The sequence below is a fragment of the Anoplophora glabripennis genome, unplaced genomic scaffold, assembly GCF_000390285.2.
Source record: "Anoplophora glabripennis isolate ALB-LARVAE unplaced genomic scaffold, Agla_2.0 scaffold80, whole genome shotgun sequence".
NCBI classification, from domain to species: Eukaryota; Metazoa; Arthropoda; class Insecta; order Coleoptera; family Cerambycidae; genus Anoplophora; species Anoplophora glabripennis.
This window is the reverse complement of record NW_019416401.1, coordinates 761,943-785,471: the sequence shown is the minus strand read 5'-3', so window position 1 is coordinate 785,471 and position 23,529 is coordinate 761,943. Positions and strand designations below refer to the sequence as shown.

Sequence of the window (23,529 nt, the reverse complement as noted above, 5' to 3'; positions counted from 1 at the left end):
CAGACCTCGTATTACATAGTATACAGGAGAGTAGATTAAGCTATAAACCACAGATTAATCGATGGAAAATATTTCATGTTTTCCCAAACATTTTTTCCGATAAAAAAAGTTTATGTTAATAGCTCTAACTGCTAATGCATTTTTTGTAAAATTTTATGTCATTAATTTGTTCATTTATTTTATTTATTTGTTTAATTTTAATTTACCCTTCTATAGGATGAATAAAATACTTAGATAATACATAAAAACAAAAAGCAGAAAAATAGTCAAAATAATAAAAACAAAATAAACATCTGATATAATAGGCGAGCGGTTCACCCCTAAAAAGATGCTTCTAAATGAAGGTAACCGATTAAATTTTTAAAACAAAAACCTACAGCATGAAACTTTTTTTATTTTATAAAATGTATTTTTCTGATAATTTACATATTTTTTTAAATATTTTTCGGCGTGATCAGTCAATTATAAAAAAAAAGTTGGAAAAAAAATTCTCGCCGAATGGCTTTGAAAATAGTTTTTTACTATGAAATGGACCAAAATGAACACTTATGTTCTTTGATGAAAATTCGAAAAATGCTTCGTTTCTGAGATATTTACAATTTAATGTGAAAAAGTGACGAAATCGACAAACTTTCGGAATTTTTTTCTCAAAAACTACTGAACAGAGTTTAATTCTAAAAAGCATAATAATTGGCAGATCTTCTACTTTAAGATATATTTTTTTGGTATAGGTCAATTATTTTATTGAAGGTCTAAAGCGAGTAAAAAAACCAGTCTTTTAAAGAAAATCATGATAAACATACTCATCAAAATGGCGGCGTCAGTGGTGCTACGTCGCGCGCGAAACACTTCAAATTGAAATTTTCTTTTTACAATATTTTGGACTAGATTATATTTACAGTAAACATAATGTTATTAGGATATTTGAGGTCAAAATAGCAAATAAGTGAATGGAAGCAGGCTACAAATAGTGAAATTGACACATGAATGGAAAATCGAAAATGGTTGTTTGGATTTTAATTATTTCGAAGGAGAAACTGCGTTAGATATGCATCGAACCTGGAATGCTGTGTAGTCTGTACGTGCTGAGATGAATGTCAGAATGTTCCATCTGAAATTGATGATGAAACGCTTATTTCAACTCAAGAATTTGTCGAAAATAACGAAAAACTTATTATTTAAAAACTAAATAAAAAAGAAATTAATATACTTGTATTGCTCTTAATATTTTTGTAAAATAAAAATAAGATAATTATCCTATACCTACAATAAATTATCCAATAACTTTTTTATTTTTCGAGACCGCTAGGTCAATTATTATTATTAGGTTAATTTTACGATTTAAAAAATTTATTTAATTTACTTTGGTATAACTTTCAAGTCAATTTTAGCCATTTATAAACCCAAAAATTGAATATTTAAATTTTACTAATTTCTTGCAAAAACCTTACTCCGACTACAAAACCAAACAAAATGATCTTTTGAACATGTGTACCTACTGTTATCATATATATGGATTAAAAAAAATCATAATAATGTTTTTTGTAAATATAATCTAATCCAAGATATTGTAAAAAGAAAATTTAAATTTAAAGTGTTATCATAATTTTCTTTAAGACTTTTTTTTACTCGCTTTAGACCTTCACAAAATTATTGACCTATATCAGGAGTCGGCAAACCGCGGCTCGCGAGCCACATGCGGCTCTTCGAGTTCCTCTAAAAATTAAAAGTTAAAGCATACAGACAAGCAACACACGAGTACACATAAAGACCCCTATAAACTTCCGTATCCGATTTAAATTTGAAATAAAATGTAAAAGCAGAAACAAAAATTCGTGGCTCTTTGAAATTCATGAAATTGATATTTCTATTGCAGATGGCTCTTCCGGCTTAAAAGTTTGCCGACCCCTGACCTATACCATAAGAATATATCTTAAAGTAGAAATCTGCCGATGCTTTTTTTAGAATTAAAATCTGTTCAGTAGTTTTTAAGAAAAAAATCCGAAAGTTTGTCGATTTCGTCACTTATTTTCACATTAAATTGTAAATATCTCGGAAACGAAGCATTTTTCGAATTTTTGTCAAAGAACAAATAGTTTATTTTGATCAATTTTAAAATAAATATATACTGGGCGAGTAATTTTTTTTACAACTTTTTTGTTTATAACAATTGACTGACCACGCCGAAAAATATAAAAAATATATGTAAATTATCAGAAAAATACACTATAAAATAAAAAAGTTTCATGCTGCAGGTTTTTGTTTTAAAAATTTAGTCGATTCATGCCTTTTCTTTAGGGGTGAACCGATCGCCTATAAGGGAGACGACTGCAATAATAATAGAAGAAACATTTGTATAAGAATGTTACAGATCTGAGTAAATTTCACCCAAACTGATATTGTAGTTATAGTTTGGAGAAATTACCAATTGGTTAAAAAAATCAATACCTTTGATCCATGGGCGTATAGTGGAAAAATTTGGGTAAATATATTGTCAACTAGAAGTGTTTTAGAGAGAGGAAGAGTAATATTCAAAATTTATATAATCACCCTGTAACTATAGTCAAAACTTTGAAAGATAAATATGTATGTACATATGGCATTACTTTATTTGGACATATCTCTTTAGTAGATTTTTACAAAAAAACCTTCGGTACAAATATTCATTTAACTGATTTCATAGAACAAAATTTATAAATATAATTGAAATCAATTACATGTCAGTTTGACACAATAGATTTAAAAGCAACAAAAAGTGCCCAGTTACATTTGGATACTTTTCATTAATAATTTGTATTGCATATCGTTATGAAACATTACCGATTCTATAACATTTCGCGAGATAAATTCGTTGCTCCAGAGATTATTAATAAAAAATATTTCAGTGGGTAGTTAATAAAAATAAATACCTATGTTGAGTTTGACACTGATAGGGAAATATCCATGGTAATTATATAGTATTGTATGAAAGACAGTTAAAAATTGAGAGTATTTTTATTTGCAAAATGTGATTCTTCTTCTTCGTTGACTAAACCCTGTTTTTTAAAAAAAATTAAATGTACTTTGCTTAGGGAACATTTCACATATTGAAATTTTTTGGACGCTCTATATGTTTTATTACATATTTGGTTACTGCCCATGGCTGCCATGGCATAAGCAAAACTTTTTATCAAAAATAATTTTTTTCTCGAAAAATCAAGAATAAAAAAGGTTACAATAGTGCGGTACTCCATCCGTGGACACACTGTAGAATTCGCGATGTAAACTCAATTTTTATTGTTTCTATCACTTCTACGACCATAAAAATTCAAATGTTTACAATTTGTTAAAATTGTAAAAACCGATGATTAAAAAAAAATGAAACAGCATATTTTCCAAATAACATTATTTTTTTTTATCCACATGATTTCTAGAAAACTTTCATTACTACTTTTTGAGGCACTAATATAGTTGCTTAAAATACTTGTACGCATTCAAGGTTCACCCTGTATAGATGATGAGGTTGTTGTAACAACTGTAATATCTTTCAAAAAATTTAATTAATATCAGCTTTTGATGTATCCTATTTATACCCAGGAGCATCATTTGCAACCATGAAAGGTGAAAGATAAATAAAATAAAATCCTTAATGCCCATATTCCCACCTGTTTGATGAGGTGCCTTTTGAAGTAGACCTGCCACAAATCATTACGTGATTCTGTGAATGCCGTTCGACAAGACGTGAGCGTTGAATTTGGCTGATTTAATAAATACTGTTTTTATTAAAAACGTTTTCCTGGTTTGCGTGAGGCACGTGTGCAAGCCTACTACCGCCTTTTTAAAAAGGGATGCCTCAAAGAGTGGACTTCAAAATTAGCTGTGACACTCTGCTTTGTAGAGAAGATGCAATAAAAATGGCGACACTTTTAATCCGAGTAAAACAAAGTAGGTATCAATGTAGTCATGGATACTTTGTCAAACATTAATCGCCATATTGCTAATTGAGTTCATTTGTGATTGTTTGTGGTTCAATTTGCTGAAAACTCTATAAAAATGGAATCTAATGAAGATTTAGGTGTACCTGAGGAGACACTGGAGTGTGCGAAACAGGTTTTTTTTTAATCTTTTCCCAAAGAAATCTCGAGAAATTTATGAATGTGTCTAATAAGGTTTCATGGATTGGCGCAAAGAAAAAACATTAAGTTGTATTCTCAAACTTAGAAAATAAAATAAAGGAGACAAAATGAGGGATATGTACCGAAAAAATCGCGAGTAGTTACAAAAGAGGAAGTTGATTGCTTTTTGGATAGTGTACCTGATAATTTATATTTGCTGAGGAAGGTAAAACGCTTTAAAAATAAAAGAGCAACATTTCTAAAAACTTTATAGGTCGTCCTAATATTGGGCGCTGCAGGCGCATGCCGTTCTAACGAATTAGTCAGTTTAAAAATCGATAATGCTGAAGATGTGAAATTCGCCTCAATTATAAAAATTCACAATACCAAAACCAAGAGACCATGTTCTTTTACTGCGCTGGGAGACAATTATTTAAGTTTTTATCGAAAATATGTTGCTTTACGTCCACCCGGATTGTTAGAACGTCGATTATTTCGCAGATATGTTAGTGGAAAGTGTCGAATGGTGGTCGGTATTAACAAAATCGGTACCGTCTCGCAAAAAGTGGTGATGGGGTTGCTCCATTCGCTACGCTCCTTTCGCAATATTCCCCACTCACAAAATAAAATGTTACTTTTAATACTTTTATTATAAATAACTATGTAAACATACTGTATGTAAGCCACCAAGAATGATAAAATACTTATCGAAGTTGTCAGACGAACCTGCTGACCTTATTAATTTTTTTTATTTTAGCGTTCCATGCTTTCATCTGTCAAAATTTGTTATATTGAAATATAGGTGTGTATATGGGTTGGTTACAGCTGACAACAAAGAGCTATAGGCTATGTGGTTTTGTTATTTTTATTTTTCACACATGTTCAATTTCAACTGATTTTTCAAGTATTCTTCAATGTAACAAGTTTAAGACAGTAAATAGCGACACATGTGGGTAAATGTAATCAAAATTTAAACAACAGATTAGATTAGACTTTGCTTCTTTTTTAATTAATACTGAAAGACTGGGATACCGATTCGAGGTTATTTATATTACAAAAAAGCAAATTGCTATACAACTGTATTAAAAAAAAACACAAATAAAAAAAAATGACATGTCATTATCATTAAGTTTAATTTCTGAATTATTGGTTAATGCTAGTTATTATCGCAAGAGTTGATTGCGATGAGCCTGTCGGTATAGACAATCCTTTTTCCAATTAAGAGTATTGTGTATTCAAGAGATGCTGACATAATCGACATCAGAAGGTTGAAATTATACATGTCGCTTCATAGGCGTCGATTTGGGAGGATATTTTATTATTTCATTAGAAACTACGACATTTTAGAAGCAAAAAATAAACCTGAAATAGTACTAGCTGCATTTGTCGTTTAGTAATTCTGATACTTATTAATAAAAATCGGAAATATGCAGTATCGACAAATTCCAATTAAAATTTAAATTGCATTTTGCAAGTTTTAATTAAATTTTACACCTCACGGTAGTTCAAGTTAATGCTAGTTTTAGAAATGTTTCACTTGTTTCAGCTACAAAATAAATTTAGTTCGCTTTTCTGATTAAAATTCAAATTCATTCACTGTCACTTTTCTGTTTCAGATGCAGAAAATTATGACGCCGAGCAAGGTGAGTGCTTTTTTCCTTTTCGGTTTCAATTTATGTTTCAGTAACAGCATGTCTGAAATTATACAACTGTGACATGATTTGCTTATTTCAGTAAATTGCTATCTGTAAAAAAATCAAAGGCTTACGCCAGAATGTCAAATAAAGGGTTATTTTTCGGCAACTGTTTTAGCTTAGCCAGCAATTTCAGACTGAAGTAAATCCTTTTTAAGGAATCATAGAAACCAGAAGCATCGATATTCATTTTGTTTTGCTCATAAATGTCCTGTTGAGAAATTATGTGAATATTAAGAAAAATAGTATTGAAATAGTGAAATGTGAAATGGATTTTATATTTTATATTTACGAAGTTTGTACCGAAAATAATTTTATTTTTTTAAATCCTTTCTTTAAGTTTTACTCGAAAATCAGTTTGTTTTCGAAAAACATAAGAATAGTAGTAATTTGTAGAAAATTGAAAGCAGTGGTGTATTATTTTATTTAAAAAAGTATGACACCGAAATTATTTCACTTAAGTACTAGTTTTTAAATCATTTAAAAAAAATAAAAATATTTTTTTAAGTTTAACACCCTGTATCTTTTTAACAAAGCGTCCTAGACATAAACTTTATATGAAAGACCCCTTAAAATTCACCAAAGAATTTGAGGTTTCATTTTTGGTCACCATTTATGAATCATCTTGCTGCAGTTCCATTATATGCGTTATTATTAGGGGCCGGCCTTTTCCAGAAGGTGATTTTAATCCAGTCGAAAATCCTTCCAGAACTGCCTGTCGTTTGCTTTGGATATTGCCATCGTGCCATACTTTTGTCACCACATGACTTTCATTTATCATCATCCGCAACAGAAAACAATTTCATGTCGTCGGTAAAAAGTAGACAGTTCGCATTAATATTAGCAATGTCATTAATAAATAAATTAAAGAGCAAGGGGCCCAACACGAAACCTTGCGGAACACCAGTATTTGCATCAAATTTAGCAGACTTGAAACCACGGTACTCCACATAAAAATTCCTATCGTTAAGATATGAAGCTAGCAGATCAATTAAATTGTTAAATACAGGGTGTTCCATCTAAGAGGGATTCTTCTGTAACTCCGTAACTATAAAATTTAGATAAAAAAAAATGGTTTTAGGAAAAGTTGTCTGGAATCATGTGGATGGCCCACAGAGCCAGAAAATATTTGTAGCTTTACGGGGTGTTAACCAAGGAATTGAAAAATGCAATAATATACAGGGTGTTCCATTTAAAATAACAATGAACACCCTATAAAGCTAAGAATATTTTCTTTATATGGCGCACATGATTCCAGGCAACTTTTATTAAAACCATTTTTAAATAAATTTTACAGTTGCAGAGTTACAGAAGAATCTCTCTTAGGTGGAACACTGCATGTCCGAAATATCATCCACATACTACAAACATACTGAGGATTCTAACCGGCTTAATCATCCCGCGCTTACAAGAACAACACCGACTGGAAAAGCTCTCCAAGGAATGCGCTGTACAAACAACTTCGTCGATAATAAATTACAACCGGTTGTTTTCCTTACATTTTTGCAATCCCCCTACACAATAGCCCGATTTATTATGATTTCCCAAGGAATTCTTGAGAAATATGAGCAGTTCTTCCGATCTCCGGATTTATAATCCGCGGCGTGCATCTCGTTAGCGCTGAACAAACAAACGCTCTGACAAAAGACTACACACACACTCACGCGGGTGAAGGGTGTTTTGGGCCACCGCTTGCGCCTTGTCACCGTCCAGACCTAAAATAACACTTCACCGTTAAATTCGATACTCCGCTAAGTGTGTTTGAAATGGCTAAAGGTGTTTCGTGTCCTGGCCCCGCAACAGGGCGGCTTCTCGCCTAATAGGACGGGTTCGGCGGGACAATTAGGGGAAGGCATTGTGCCGGGACGTCTAGACGACAGTTATCGGATTTACGTGCTCGCATGTAGGACTAAATTAGAAAAGTTTGAAGGTATCCGGTATTACAAAGAGAAAAGTTCGGTTTCCGGGGAAAAAAGGCCCTTCCTGAGCAGGTTATACAGGGTGATTCACAATTTATCAATTCGCGAGTTTCAGTTGAACCGTGGCATTGCTACCAGACTAGCACCTGAGCTCATTCTTTGTCTGAACGTTGAACTACTGTCAACCGTAAAGCGTTAAGTGTACCGGATTAGTCACTATAATTTGACAACTTATTGTGAGTTTTTAATAGGTACAAAAGTTTTAGCTTTTCTTATGAATTTTTATAATACACTATCAGAAAAAATAATTGAATAAAGGAAATCACAAAATTAAAGAATCTTTTTAATGGAACACCCTTTATATTAGTGCATACTTAGCTTCGTTAAATTTTCCTCTTTTCAAAAATATACAGGGTGTCCCTGAAAAGGATGGTTGTCCATCCATCCTTGACCACAGGTTCCTTGGATGAAAACAAGACTATTTAGCCTAACTTACCTATAACAAAAGTGCACGCTTACTGAGATATAGCCTTCTAAATATAGAATAGATAACCTAGTTTTTTTCAAATAATTTGAAAACTGTTTTTCTTAGAAACTTCAAATTTGGTACACATTTTTTTTATACAGGGTGTCTTATCTGCCAACCCTGAACAGGCCGATTCTATGATCAAAACTAAGTAAAAAAGTTCATATGAACATGGGTCCGGAAATGCTTCCTAAGGGCACAGGGACCCATTGAAGAGGGAGGAATGGAAATCATTTTTTTGCAATATCTCTCAATCGCGTTGTGATAAATGAATGAAATTTGGTATACACAGCTAAATTTTGATGAGCAATTTGATGGACTAATCCATTTATTTCCACAAGGTCCATTGGGGTGGGTACGGGGGGGCCCTTGGTACTTTGCGTGTGTAACTTTTTCATCTTTGACTTTTTAACAAATTGGACAGCAAATTCCGTTTTCCCGAACTGTTTTACGTTAAAAAGGTACTCTTGTTTCAAATCGTTATCTTTAACGGTTTCTGAGAAAATCGCTCTTGAATTAATCCCACTTTGGTCAATTTCATAGTAATTTAAACAAAATTATCAAGGTATTCTTATGTCAAAGTATTGTCAACCCGATTGCCAATTTAATAGTTCTAAGCGAAAAAAATGGAAGAGTTTACGGGACAAGAGTTAGTTGATATGATATTTATTTATGGCTTTTGCGATGGTAATGCTGCAGCGGCAGAACGCGAGTACGGGAGAAGGTTTCCAAACCGAAGGCTGCCATCAAGGAGGACATTCCCTACGGTATTCCGCAACTTAGCTGCAACCGCCACTTTTCGAAAGGCACCGGGTCAAGGACGTCCCAGGATTAATAGGGAAGCGGAGGTCCTTGACGCTATTGAACAAGATCCTACGACTAGCATACGGAACATTTCAAGGCAAATAAATGTTCCTCGGCCAACGGTACTACATATCTTAAAGATTTCCTTAACAGAATTGATTAGATGTGCTACTAACATTTCAGGTTGGAAGAATATTAAAGCGACAAGGTCTACATGCCTATCACTATCGACGTGTACATGGCTTGATACCAGAAGATTTTGCGCCACGTATGCAATTTTGTCGCTGGATTTTGTCGCTGGACAACGAGCAAGCTTCCAAAATTTTGTGGTGTGACGAAGCTACTTTTACCCGAAATGGAAAATTAAATTTTCATAATTCTCATTATTGGGAAGAAGAGAACCCACATGTTGTTCGGAGAACAAACTTCCAGCAACGGTTTTCCATAAATTTATGGGCGGGAATAATTCACGACACTCTGATTGGACCTATTGAAATTCCACAACGTCTCAATTCAAATCTTTATTTAAACTTACTTCAAGAAAATCTTCCCCAAATTCTCGATGATCTGCCTCTAAATTTACGACGTAACATGTTTTTTCAACACGATGGAGCCCCGGCACATAGTGGTCGCAATGTTCTAAATTTCCTAAACGAAAATTTCGCTGGACGGTGGATAGGGAGGCACGGACCGGTAGCTTGGCCGCCGCGTTCTCCCGACCTAACCCCGCTGGACTTCTTTTTCTGGGGATATCTAAATCAAAAAGTTTACGCCACCGAAGTCGATACCCGTGAGGAATTGCTGCAGCGTATCAATGATGCAGCCAATGAAATTCGTCAAAACCGTTTTAGCATCTTAATAGCTTCGAGAAGTGTTACACGTAGGGCAAGACTTTGTATCAGAGAAGGTGGAGGGTTTTTTGAACAGTTTTTAAAATAGCTTGTTGTCTGTTATCAAAATTAAGTTTCCATCTTATGATCCCTTCGAAAAGTGACGGTTGCAGCTAAATTGCGGAATACAGTGAGGAATGTCCTCCTTGATGTCAGCCTTCTGTTTGGAAACCTTCTGCCGTACTCGCGTTCTGCCGCGCAGCATTACCATCGCAAAAGCCATAAACAAATCATCATATCATAATTGTTCTACATCAATAATGTGTATTACTGATTACGTATTAAATTATTATTATTATTTTTTGTTTAAATTACTATGAAATTGACCAAAGTGGGATTAATTCAAGAGCGATTTTCTCAGAAACCGTTAAAGATAACGATTTGAAACAAGAGTACCTTTTTAACGTAAAACAGTTCGGGAAAACGGAATTTGCTGTCCAATTTGTTAAAAAGTCAAAGATGAAAAAGTTACACACGCAAAGTACCAAGGGCCCCCCCGTACCCACCCCAATGGACCTTGTGGAAATAAATGGATTAGTCCATCAAATTGCTCATCAAAATTTAGCTGTGTATACCAAATTTCATTCATTTATCACAACGCGATTGAGAGATATTGCAAAAAAATGATTTCCATTCCTCCCTCTTCAATGGGTCCCTGTGCCCTTAGGAAGCATTTCCGGACCCATGTTCATATGAACTTTTTTACTTAGTTTTGATCATAGAATCGGCCTGTTCAGGGTTGGCAGTTAATTATGAGACACCCTGTATAAGGGCAATGTAAATATAGAATTTGGTTTTCTAGTGCCTGTGCGCCACTGGCTATCCCGTAACTTTTTTGTATGTACGCCAATGTCCCTTAAGGACGAGGTTAAAAGAGCGTAAATGACATTAAATAAAATTTCAGCACTACAATTCATTAATGGGACACCTGACATGTAACACACTTGCTGGAACTGCAATTATGGAACTCGTATAACTGCACAATTTGCGATATCTATTTTCTAATGCACCATATCTCCTGAAGCAGTATCGAATAAGTTTCCTGAAAAAATAGCCTCGTTTCTCGCAGGTTTCTATTTTCACACCGTTCCTGTAACATATTTGGCCTAAAGTACTGGCGAGAAATTGCTGTGCAACAACCGTAACACTCGCACATTAACTGATTTTGTCATAATTAACCGCTAGCGATTGCAATTGCCTTCGTCGTAATAACAGTGGAACATGATCGATGCCCCGATTCAGAAATTGGATTTTCAATTCAACGTCTAATTCTACTCTTGCTAAAGATCCCAAAGAATCATCGGCGGTCCAGATCGAGTCTCGGCTCTCCCCAGCGCCACACACCAGAAGACGAATACATAATAAGGATTAATTTCGCCCGGATAAAAGCGCATTATTATAATGGAGCCGACAAAACCGCGAATGCTCGGAATGAATGGCTTTCAGTAATGATGCAATCGTGCATAAATTCAGTGGCGACTGAAGCCGTTCGCTGCTCAGGGGATTGCTTCCAGCAGGACAAAAGGCCTTTATTGTCATGGGTGTACCACGAGGGAAGATGATGCACGACAGCGATTTCGAATGCAGAGCTGTTTGTTGTTAGAACTGCTATTCGAATATTAGTTGATGACTAATATTTGGATGATAATGTGTTTAAAGTTATTTGTTTCTTTGTGGTAGTTTTTTTACTCTGTTTATTTCGATATTTTGCTATTTATGAATAAATAAATAAATGTATAAATAAAAAAATCCTTCTCTTGTCCTTTTTTCACCACGGTTTCTTTAACTAATTTCTATTTTTTTTTTCTAAAGAAATCGAGTATGCCTATTGAATCGCAGAGAACACATTAGTCAAAGCATGTGAAAACTTTTAATTAATAATAAAATCTTTTTTCTTCATTGAAATTCTGCTTTTCTTTTGGGTCACCCTTTACATGTGTTTTAACTAAGAGCTTGTATGGAAATAAAGCAATTTCTGATAGAACCTGAAATGGAACGAATTTTCCATATAATTAAGACGTAAATCAAATTTCAAAATTGTTACTCTGTCATTTCACAATCCTGTCTAATTTACAGGAAATTAATTCTTGTCTCTTGGCTTTAGCCGTTTTACATATGCATGAAGCGGTCGATCTTGCTTAAAAATTTAATAAATAATGTTTACCTTCGTCGTGGAATTAACAATTACATGCAATTTATTGCACTGCAATCTTAATTATACGTGCTTGTAATAACATGACGAGCATCAAATTTTTAAGATCATACGCTTATTTGCAGTAGTTAGTGTTTTTTTTTTTAAAGAGAACATTTAACTTTGTTGTAACGTACTTGTAAATTTTGCTAATAAAATTGCGTGTGCAAGTTTATTAGCGACTCGCTATGATTCAGAGAAATCAATTATCTTGTACGTGCTATTTACTGTTAGAAAAGAATTACGTCATAACAGCTGTCAATGAGAAGCTACCAAAAATTCGAATGGATATAACTCGTTCATTAAGTTATTTGAATTTTTTCAATGAACTAGAAATATTTTATTATCATCAAACAAAACGATTTCCGATCATCTGAATTTGCTAATTTACATATTGTCGTGGAATTTGGCCGAATTTTGAGCGAGTACTACCTCTGGCCAAGTTCCGTATTCTGGTTACTCAACTACCGATGGATCAGGTAGACGTTCGTACACAGGTTATGGCAGCTCCGCAGGTGATTCTGCTGCATGGTACGGTTTACTGAGGTACTATTCTTGATTTGTTTTGAATTTTCCGGCATCGCGTTTTTGGCGTGTCAACTGCTCTGGATGGAGTGGTTTAAAGTTGCTTGGGGAGTTTTTCAGAGCGGCGGCGGTAATTTTGGGAAGTGGGGTGAAAATTCCAATTCACATTCCGATTGGAAACATGAGTGAATTTTTGAAATCCGCTCGGGACTTGTATTCCGACAATATACTGTGATATTGCATGATTGCGTTATTTGTTAGTAAAAATAATTTAATGCGGGAAAAAATCAAAGCTTATGATCGTTTACGCAACAGATAAGATTTATATGAACCTAAGAAATTCCTGATTACATCGTACGTTTTGCAGTGAAGTTCCGCGCGTTTACCGAAAAAAAAACGAGATTAAATCATAACTGTTGCTAATTTTTTGCTCGAGCTTGGCTTGCTTGAAGCTTTTCAACGCAATATCAAAGCCGCTCTCATTTTTTTATTGTATCCGGTAGGCTTTGAATTTTAATTGAATCGCAAATCCCATTAATATTTTTTTGTGTTTACGCACGCTTTGCTAATTTGATTTCATGGTAGTCCCCAGTGGCACAATTTCATTGACGTTGACCTTCATAATGTGGGTGACCCGTATACTGCGTATTCGTGTCAGTTACTCTCCTAGAGGGCGATAGGGCTCACTCGCTTTGAGCCCGTTGGAGATTCAGATTTTGGCTTAAATTATATTGTCGCCATTGTGACTGAGTTTGTGTTTACTTTTAATAAAATAACTAGTTTTGTTAATCAATAAAATTGGATAAAATTGACAGTCGCGCAATATGACAACAGTGCGACGGAATGACAGTAGTATGCTGCTTGCAGAACGACCAGTTCGTGTTTGACAGTTTCATATTCGTCATTGTCGTTTGTTGGAAGTGTTTTTCGTACCACCAATTCATTAATCTCTTTGCTTTTCAAAATGTATACCTGTGTGGGTATCACATTGTTATTCATTTATGTGGAAGCTCAATGAAAGTATCTCAATGTCTTCTTGATAATGGTAGTGTTCCTTGTTCTGAAAATTCACGCTATTCAACTGTCCTAGAATTAGGATAAGTGATTCTACCTGCACTGTTGCCAAGTTGTGATGAAATTACTCAATAAATGGACGTATTTTAAAAACGGTTAATGTTACGCCCATGTAATATAAAACTTGTTTATTTTTACTTAATCTGTATTAGGATGAAGTAATGACGGTCAAACTTCTACACACTGTATGAAGTAAACTATTTAATTTTGATAATATTTACGCTTTAACAAATTATACCTAAACTTTAATATTAGGTTATTATATAAATCTTCAGCAGTATTACGTTAATAATACTATTTACGTCACAATAAGCATATCCCGACGTTCTGAAATAAGGAACTAACTTTGTTTGGAGGCGAAAATAGCAGCCATTCGTATGTAATCACACTTTACATATCAACAATCCCAAATACTGGACATAACGAAATAAACATTTACGTGTACCAGATTTAGAACACACAATGGATCTTCTCAAGTAGATCCCCGCGTCGCGAGCGTTATGGAAAGGGCTAAGAACCGAAAGTTTACGCCGTTGTGTCGGATATAAATTTTTAATGAAAATTCGACGGCAGGCGGGAATTCGTCAGTCAGCTGGCTGACTGGGAAAGATAATAATCCGTATTCCATTGTTACGCTGCCGGTAAATTTTTTCGTGAATGAGTTGGAACAGATCTAAATGTCAGGAATCAGGGTAATAATAATAGTAGACGGTGATGTGGGTTTATCTGAGTGCATCCAGAGTAAACACCGTTATTTTGAGTAGTTTGCAATTTATACAAAAAGGCAGATGAGAATAGTATTCAAGAATAACATTACCTTTTACAATCTATCTTATTTTCATGTCTAGAAATACCTGAATTTTTATACTGCCTGTTATAACTTTTTTTCAAGATGTTTAAGGTATTTTGTCTACAATTTTTTACTAGGATATATTAGCCTTATGAAACACATTAAAAAGGAAATGTTAAATATGTCAATTTAATTCGACTGGTCTAAAAATTCAAAACACTGAATACGTGGGCTCCTCATATACTCATTTTGTTGTACTTTATGACGAGGAAGGGAGTTTTTAAAATATTTGCCTTTTCCATTACCCAAAAATTATTGTGTGTTATTGTTCTAAAAAAGATCGAGAAGAAACCTTAGTTCAGGCACAGACAAAATAGCTATCGCCACAGACCGCTACTGGAATAGGCCAGCAGTTTTAAATTTCCGAATTGCCGGTAGAGTACACCACCAGCAGAATTTTAGGAAGAATCAAATGCAGCGGCCCGCATACCTACGCGTATCCTAGCAACATATAACGGATTTCTTTTGTACACTTTTTTATCAATATCTGTTTTTTGCGTTACTGTATTTACTTAAATGTATGATGTAGGTATTGATAAATATGTTTTTAAAGAATCAACGAATATCTATGTATTGTTGTTTCATATGATATTCTGCTGCGGTGTTACAATTAAGTTATTTAATCATAATTCAAATGAAATACTGCAGAAAATATATTTCCAAATAAACAAAATTCGTAATGATATTTTAAACAGCTTGTAATATAATTTTTTAATATTTGATGATGACGATAAATTTATTTAATATACAAGGTGGGTTATTAGTACGTCGCGGAATGTAGGTACAGGATTTTTTTTTGTATTTTGACATCCACTTATAGGTTTAATAATTAAAGATATAAAGAAACTTTAAATACAAATGTACGACTTTTCCTTTATTTCATTTGACATCAAAATTTGCTGGCATAAAATATATATGTTTAAAATAAAAAAATCATTAAACAAATTAAAATTCATCCATACGAAAATAACAAACAACGATTTTTATAACTAACCTTTACAACAACATAAGGAGAATACCTAAAAACGAAATAACATTAAGATACCTACAATTTTTACAAATCAACATGCACGTAATTGTGATGATACAGTTGAAAATATGTTTTAATTTAATATTAATTGCTTCAAAAACAAATTCAAAATTATCAAGCATTTCGTCTTCGTCATTTTTCATTTCATTTTTCATTTTTTCATTCATTTCATTTCATTTCGTCATTTCGTCTTCTTCTTTCAATACTTGTAAATTTTCAGATCTTTAAAAAATATATGTCTAAAGGACTGTCAATGAGCTCGGGGCTATTTTCTGGTCACCTAAGGTTGCTAATAATTTTTTTTTAGTGTTCGTTGACGGGATTGTTCCTCCAAAATAAATTTGCCAATATTCCTGAAGAACGTTTGCACATTATTGTTATTTGAATAATACAGTTAATTATGTTTTATTTTTCGTCATCAGAATAACTCATTGTAATTTTTTAGAATGATTCTGTCCTCATAGAGGGCTTCTCTCTCTGCTGGGGCCTAGAGCGCGTGGCCTTTTTAGCCTTCGTTATCGATCTATGATGTCACACAGTATAAGAAAAAAAAACGGTTTTTGGCTGGAACGGAATGGCTGGAAATATAAACAAATTTGGAATATTGGAAGTCGACGCACAAATCTAAAAACATTAATTTCGAGTTTTTGAATTTTCCCATTCCAAGGTGATATAAAATAAATAATTAATTAGGTAAATTCATAGTTTTAATTCTAACTTGATTTATTTTATTTAGCATTTAAGGCAAATGTGATTTCCAAATAGAAGATAAGTTCCATATCTCTTTAATTAAATAATTGAAATCATTAAATTTATTTAGCAGTTACTATTTGGCAACAAAGCCACCGCTGGAACTACCGCCTATTACCAAGTAGAATAGTTACCACTCAAAATTTCATTGATGGAAGCCGGCTAACAAAAGCCTGCATCCATTTCGGGTTCCAGCATTTAGGAAGCAGTCTGTGGCGATACGCTATATTGTCTGTGCTTCAGTACATTTCATGAAAAACGCCTTCGGTTTTGTTGGGGTATCAAAGTTATCAATGTTGTTATTTTACAATGCAAAAACACTGAATTGTAAATTAGCACCAATCCACCAAAAAACTCTACAGCTAGAAACGAGCACTGATTTATTTTCACGTGGTAGTACGAAAATATGATTAATATTTACAGTATCGTTATCAGAAACCTCATTAACTTGTAAATGTAATTATCTTTGTTACTATAAAACGTTTATTAGAGTAAGTGTTATTTTGGCATCAGCTATAATCCCTTAAAATAAAAAAATCCTTTAAAATTGCGAATCCGGGGACTACTAGATTTTCTCTAAATGCCAATTTTTTTAATTGTACTTTCAAGATTTCAAATTCTTTATCATATTATACTTCTTTAACAGTTTACTCTTCTGGCACATTTCTATCATCAACAGAGACTATCCTAAAAAGTACGCCAGTGTAATAATTGAAATTATGAAAATTAAATTAATTAAATGCAGATCATTTTTGTGATTGAGCATTTATTTTCAAAAATACTGGAGATAACCCTAGGGTCAAAATATAACGAGTTTACATCAACTGGATATCGACGCAGATTTTGATTGCAACACCACAACAAACCACCCATCACGACGAAATTCAGCTCAGTTTCAGAGTTACTAGTGACCATCGCGTACAATAATCACGTTACTGCAAACAGCTTTGTTGCTGCTATTTGGTTCTACTTCGAAAAGCCTTCGTCACATTACGCATTGTGTCTTCCAATTATTTGCTACTTCGTACTTTGTAATAAAGTTTCTACGAATATGACTTTGTCAGCCGATAGCGAGCTAGATACGATCTTGTTCTACACCAGTAAGTGTATGCGATTGTAACACATACTGCTAACATCTTTACCAGGAAGATAGTTTTTCAACACGGAAGCCTTTAACCTAAAACAACACAATATTATCTAAAATACCACCGGGTCTATAACGTTTTTATTGGAGATTATTTACGACTGTATGCGTTCATATGCGCCGAGGATTCTGTTGACAAATTTACGATAAAACAATAATAATTTATTATCTAATTATCAATTTGACCTTTGTTTATGTCCCTTCGGATTTGTAAATATAATAATCGTGGAATTTATAAACATACCACTTATCTACTTCTTGGTATCTCGAGACGTTACATCGAAAATACTTAATTCTCTACAGGAAAACTGTACAGCAGTTCTCACTGTCGTAAGAAGAACAGCTGACATTGACAAATAAAATTCTATTGACAAATTGTACTGAATCTCTTAATAACGTTAAAAAGACATACTATGAACTACCATCACTATTTTTCCAAGAGGAAATCAGCCTCCAATAGGTATAGCATAAATAAGATCTGTATAAAATATTTTTTCAACTTTTTATTTGTTAGTTGTTTTTCCAAATGCAAATTAGTAGCACATCAGCATCAAGCGCATTGTATAGCTGTTAAATTATCATCCCACAGCTAACAGTTGAACAAACTATTTGTATGCAGTTTTCATAACGTGTTGACTTGTTTCACTGGTACAGTCTATTAAACAGAATTAGTACAAACATTCAAAACTTCCACTTAGCAAATAGGATATTATACTTTATAATTTATGTTTATGTCTGCAGGCAAGGGTCACGTCGGTTTGAATTTAAAGATTTTCGCAGCAGAAACAATTTTCGTTATCGCTCAAAGCACTTGCAAAGTGGTATAGTACAGTGATAATATCAGTAGACGACTTCTAAAGCATCGTACTTGTCTCTCTTGAAAATGTGCTCGGAAAAATGTGGAATGATATTGATGAAGAAACGGGAAATAATTTGTAATTTATAGTGATTAAAATCAAATTTCAGTCTCTAGTAACTAAATCCTTTTTATTTAAAAGTTTTCCTATTTCTTTATTTTACTTTTTATTCTTTATTTTATTAAATATNTTTTTAATTTTTAATTTTTAATTTTTAATTTTTAATTTTTAATTTTTAATTTTTAATTTTTAATTTTTAATTTTTAATTTTTAATTTTTAATTTTTAATTTTTAATTTTTAATTTTTAATTTTTAATTTTTAATTTTTAATTTTTAATTTTTAATTTTTAATTTTTAATTTTTAATTTTTAATTTTTAATTTTTAATTTTTAATTTTTAATTTTTAATTTTTAATTTTTAATTTTTAATTTTTAATTTTTAATTTTTAATTTTTAATTTTTAATTTTTAATTTTTAATTTTTAATTTTTAATTTTTAATTTTTAATTTTTAATTTTTAATTTTTAATTTTTAATTTTTAATTTTTAATTTTTAATTTTTAATTTTTAATTTTTAATTTTTAATTTTTAATTTTTAATTTTTAATTTTTAATTTTTAATTTTTAATTTTTAATTTTTAATTTTTAATTTTTAATTTTTAATTTTTAATTTTTAATTTTTAATTTTTAATTTTTAATTTTTAATTTTTAATTTTTAATTTTTAATTTTTAATTTTTAATTTTTAATTTTTAATTTTTAATCTTTAATTTTTAATTTTTAATTTTTAATTTTTAATTTTTAATTTTTTTATTTTTTATTTTTTATTTTAATTTTTTATTTTTTATTTTTGAAGTTTTTTTGTACTGGATTTTCTGTCTCTTATGCTTTACACAACAAATGTTCCTTGTCTTTTTCTCTAGATTTTGGCGGAAGTAATCCCAATGTCAAAAAATTTAAAACGAAAATTAGAAAATTAGTTTTTTATCATTTAAGTTAAAAAACTACTACTGTTGGACAAAACTAATTATTCTGAAACACGTGACACGAAATGCAAATGAGATTACACAACACACAAGTCCTACTATCGGAACGTCAAATTTGACAGGCCAATTCGCACTGAGATTTCTTTTCTCGACCGCCCGCTTATGAATTTCAGAGATGTGGCCGATCAAACGGGTCCGTAGTGCTACAGTGCGTGGCCCTCACTCCTTAATTATGAAGCAATATGTTAGAGTGGCTTCACAGATCGCCGACAAGTGGGTTATTGAGACAATAAGGCTCTTTCAGCAGCATCTCAAACCAGTCGCCGCTTATTAATTTTTTGCGCACAATCAGTGCATCTGCGATGTTATTCCCCTTTTTTATTTTCTTTGATTCGAACGCGACTTCGCAAAAAAATCAGATGTGGTTGTGGACGTGTTGTGTCGTTTCGCGATGCAACGCATGATGACGGGATGACTTTGTTTTCGTCATCGATTGCACGATTTCGATAGTGAGGGGTTCTTCTGTTGACATGTTTTCTCAATGGTGGAATATCTGCGATCAGAACTGATCAGTAGAATGCGTATATCGAGTAAATTAAAGAAAAACACAATTTCTCGGCTCCAGAAGGTCGTAGAGCAACGATTTCTTTTTAAATTCGCGTAAAAATGCCAGCAAACGATTCATGTAATAATATAATATTCAAGAAAAACGCGACCAAAAAATTTTTTACTATTTTCAGTCATTTTTGGAGCCATCAAATGAATAAAATCGTTATCACTGTTTTTTGCCATGAAAGTACAACTCTTAAGGAAAAATTAGCCCTGATTCGTTCCTCTACGACTATTCGTCGAGCACAAAGAGCTAAATTTCGAGATGACATTTTTTTCGAAAAATCGATATCTCGAAAAATGTTTAATATTTTTTAATTAAAAAAAAGGTACGTTTTTGCTTGCCGAGGGCTACATTTACAGCAAGTAACAAGTTTCAAAACCTTAATTTCCAAGAGATACAGCAAAATCGCTACAACTTTCTTATTTAACTTTTTTCGATTGGAGTTTTTCTTTATTACCAAAAAACCTATTTTTTGACTTTTGTGAATTTTTTAGGTTAACTTCGCCGTTTATGCACCACAAACAAACAACATCATCTTTCTTAGAATTTTTTTTCCTGGAGGTATTTTTTGTAAGCTCTTCTACCTATTGATTAGACTATAAAGCTACCAACGCACCAATTTTCGTTCAATTTCTCTATTTTTTTAGATATTTATACCTTTTCTTATGTTTTTCTTGTATTAAAGAGGTTTTATCAAAAATACTTCTCAAAAAAATTAATTCACTGTACCTATTTCTACCTATAATTTATATTCTCCCATCCTCTCTCTTATCTTGCCCCTCCCCCCTCCCTAGCCCATTGGCTGGCGAAGCCCTTGGAATGAATATAATTGTAATTACAATTTCTCTGGAAATAGTCCTCACCTGCAAAAGTCGCTTGTATATTCAATCCTCGACCTGTATCGTTATATTTGAAATATGATACTTTTATTCAATAATTTTTGTTGAATTTACGCTACTCTTTGGTCTGAACAGAAAAGTGTAATACTTCTATACACTTTATAAATACAGCACATTTTTTTCTATCAATTCAATCATTTTTTTCGATAAATCGAAGCAAATCTACTTCAATAAGGCAACAGATTTTCTGTCTGCGTTCAGGGATAAACTTGACTACATTTAATATTGCCTTATTACACTTTTTTAAAGGTTTTGAATCCCATTTAAGCCAACCAAAGCTTTTTTTATTCAAAGCGTAATTTAAACTGACGCTTTTTTTAGCCAAGCTTGGGGTGTGCATTACCATTTAAATCGAAATTTGATAAAAATCTCAACAAAAAAGGGCTATGTGGGTATAAAAATATAGTTACTATTAACGACAAGAAAATGCAGACGGTGGGTCATTAGTTTCGCCAAATTCAATATACAAGATGTTCGATGCAAGTGTTTGAAGCCACTAGTTGCAAAGATACAGGGTGTTAAAGTAAAAAGTATTTCAAGTTTGTATTCGTCATTCAAGTAGAGGTGTTTAGGGAAGGCAGGAAATTTTAGGAGGAAGCTTATTATCCCACACAAAGAAACATTTAATTTTTTTAAATAAAATCTAACAGAACGCAGTAATAAATAAAGATACATGAAATAAATAAAAATAAGTAAATAATCTGTTTACTGGCCTAATTTTTACGCGTAGGTATTTCAAAATTTCATAATAGCTTTCATTTCGTGCGTATCATTCGCGGTTTAATTTTATTGCTAGTGTATGTTGTTTCGCATTAATTAAAATTAAAAATGAGTCAAGTTTTTTGGATATATTGTATGTCAACTTGTACAAGTAGAAAAAAGTCTCTTTTCCTAATTCCAACAAATAAGTGACTGTTCCTTTTGTTGCAGATGCACGCGTTCCAGTCAGCTACCCCGGCTCCTGCACCATGGAGGTGTGTAAAGGAGAGACGGCTTGCAGGCCCCAGAACAACAACACGTACACCTGCCTCTGTACCCACGACTCGCTACCGCCCACAGCAAGGGGGATCTGCCCCAGGAGAATAGGTAGCTATCTGTCCGTCCGACCGGCGACACCTCGTTTGAATAGAACGAGTGGGAAATTTGACAGGGTACAATTTAAGAGGGGCACCTCAGGGATCCTGTGGGCTTCCGTATCCGTGTACTGTCGGTTCCAAAGACGATAGATATAAGGAAAAGTACTTTTAGAAAACTAATACAACACACCTAAAATATCTACAGCACGGAAAAAGATATATTAAAACTTTACATCTCAAAAAATTTTTTTCTTTTTTAATTTAAATCCTAATAAAAAAATTAAAATATGCGTTGTGAAGTCGTGGGGAATTTTTACTGCGGTTTTGAATCATTATTACCCATTTTTGAGGGATTACTGGACATTTGCTTAAAAACTTCAAATTCGTCTATAGCGAGTCCAAAAATATAACAATAATGGGCTTTGCTAAACAACAACCTTGTCGCTGCAAACGATTTCTCAAAAATAAAACCAATCGTTGCATTCAAGATGTCATTTTTCACTCACTTAAACTAAAGTGGCTCCAGAACTGAACCTTGAGGGCCGTCAGGATACAAAAGTTTTTAAGTGACAATTATCGAAAATCTCACAGTTTGTCATTTAATTATTCATCAAGTTTATAACCGTTTGAAGATGATCTGCCAATTTCTTGGGGACAGGAAGGCAAAGTCCCTCCACAATTAGATGAGGGTTTACATTTCCGTAACGTTTCTACTCTGATTGCCTGCTGTAATTAGGTGCGGTTTTAATAATTTACAGCATATTGAATCGTGCGAATCTGGGATCAGAATTCCGCACGAAAATTTAGTTAACTGGCGTAATAAGCTGATTAATATCTTGTAGGCGTAATTTTATAGTTGTATTTCTCTAACCGTAAATGTAGAGATGAAAAAAGTGAGAAGGTACAAATAGTAACTAATTTAAAGTGCTGTGTTACGTTTTTGCTGTAATTCTAGTCATTTATGAGAAATATGCAAAAATCCATAAAAATTAACTTTAAGATTTTTTAGCAATGCAACCGTTCCAATCACATAGATCCTACTATGGGCACTCTCAAAGAACAAAGATTTCACTATAATTGTCGTTTATGGACAATAAAATAATGTGAAATGCAGCTAAGATATAACGAGCGTTCAAATAAAAACGTGGTCGAAGTTGGCTCTGACACATTGGACGTAGGGAGTAGCTTATAGCGACCAACTTAACCTCATTTCTCACCGAGCTGTATAGCAGCTGTCAGTTTCAATAACGTTAATGACTATATAACTTTATTTTAAAGAATAATCGTGATAACAATAACAAACAATTAAAGGAGCTGCGGAAAGTGTCCCCCTCCTTGTTATAACAATAAATTAAAGCAGCTGCTGAAAGTGTCCCCCTCCTTGTTCCAAGCACTTTTCACACCTGTTCCTCAAAGAATTAAAGACATTTTCTAAGATGCTCGGGGTATTGTTAATTTCACGAATCTTGTCTATAAGTCGAGCCTGCAGATGGTTTAAATCAGGAATAGGCAGTTCAAAAATAGTGTTTTTAAGGTAAGGCCACAAAAAGAAATCACACGGCGTAATATCACATGACCTCGGTGGAAATTCATGTTCAGCATTGAGACTTATT

At 32.9% G+C, this 23,529-nt stretch overlaps 1 protein-coding gene across 3 annotated transcripts in view; it reads left to right on the top strand.

Annotated features, from left to right (window-relative positions):
* The window catches only part of LOC108917564 (tyrosine-protein kinase transmembrane receptor Ror), a 113,977-nt gene that overhangs the window by 59,952 nt on the left and 30,496 nt on the right, over positions 1-23,529 (top strand). For 2 of the 3 annotated variants that reach the window (XM_018724227.1, XM_018724226.1), the window contains exons 2-3: positions 5,711-5,737; positions 21,771-21,926. In XM_018724227.1, coding sequence (XP_018579743.1) covers positions 5,711-5,737; positions 21,771-21,926 — 183 coding nt within the window. The remainder of the gene's footprint in view (positions 1-5,710; positions 5,738-21,770; positions 21,927-23,529) is intronic. The other variant, XM_018724228.1, reaches the window with a different exon arrangement.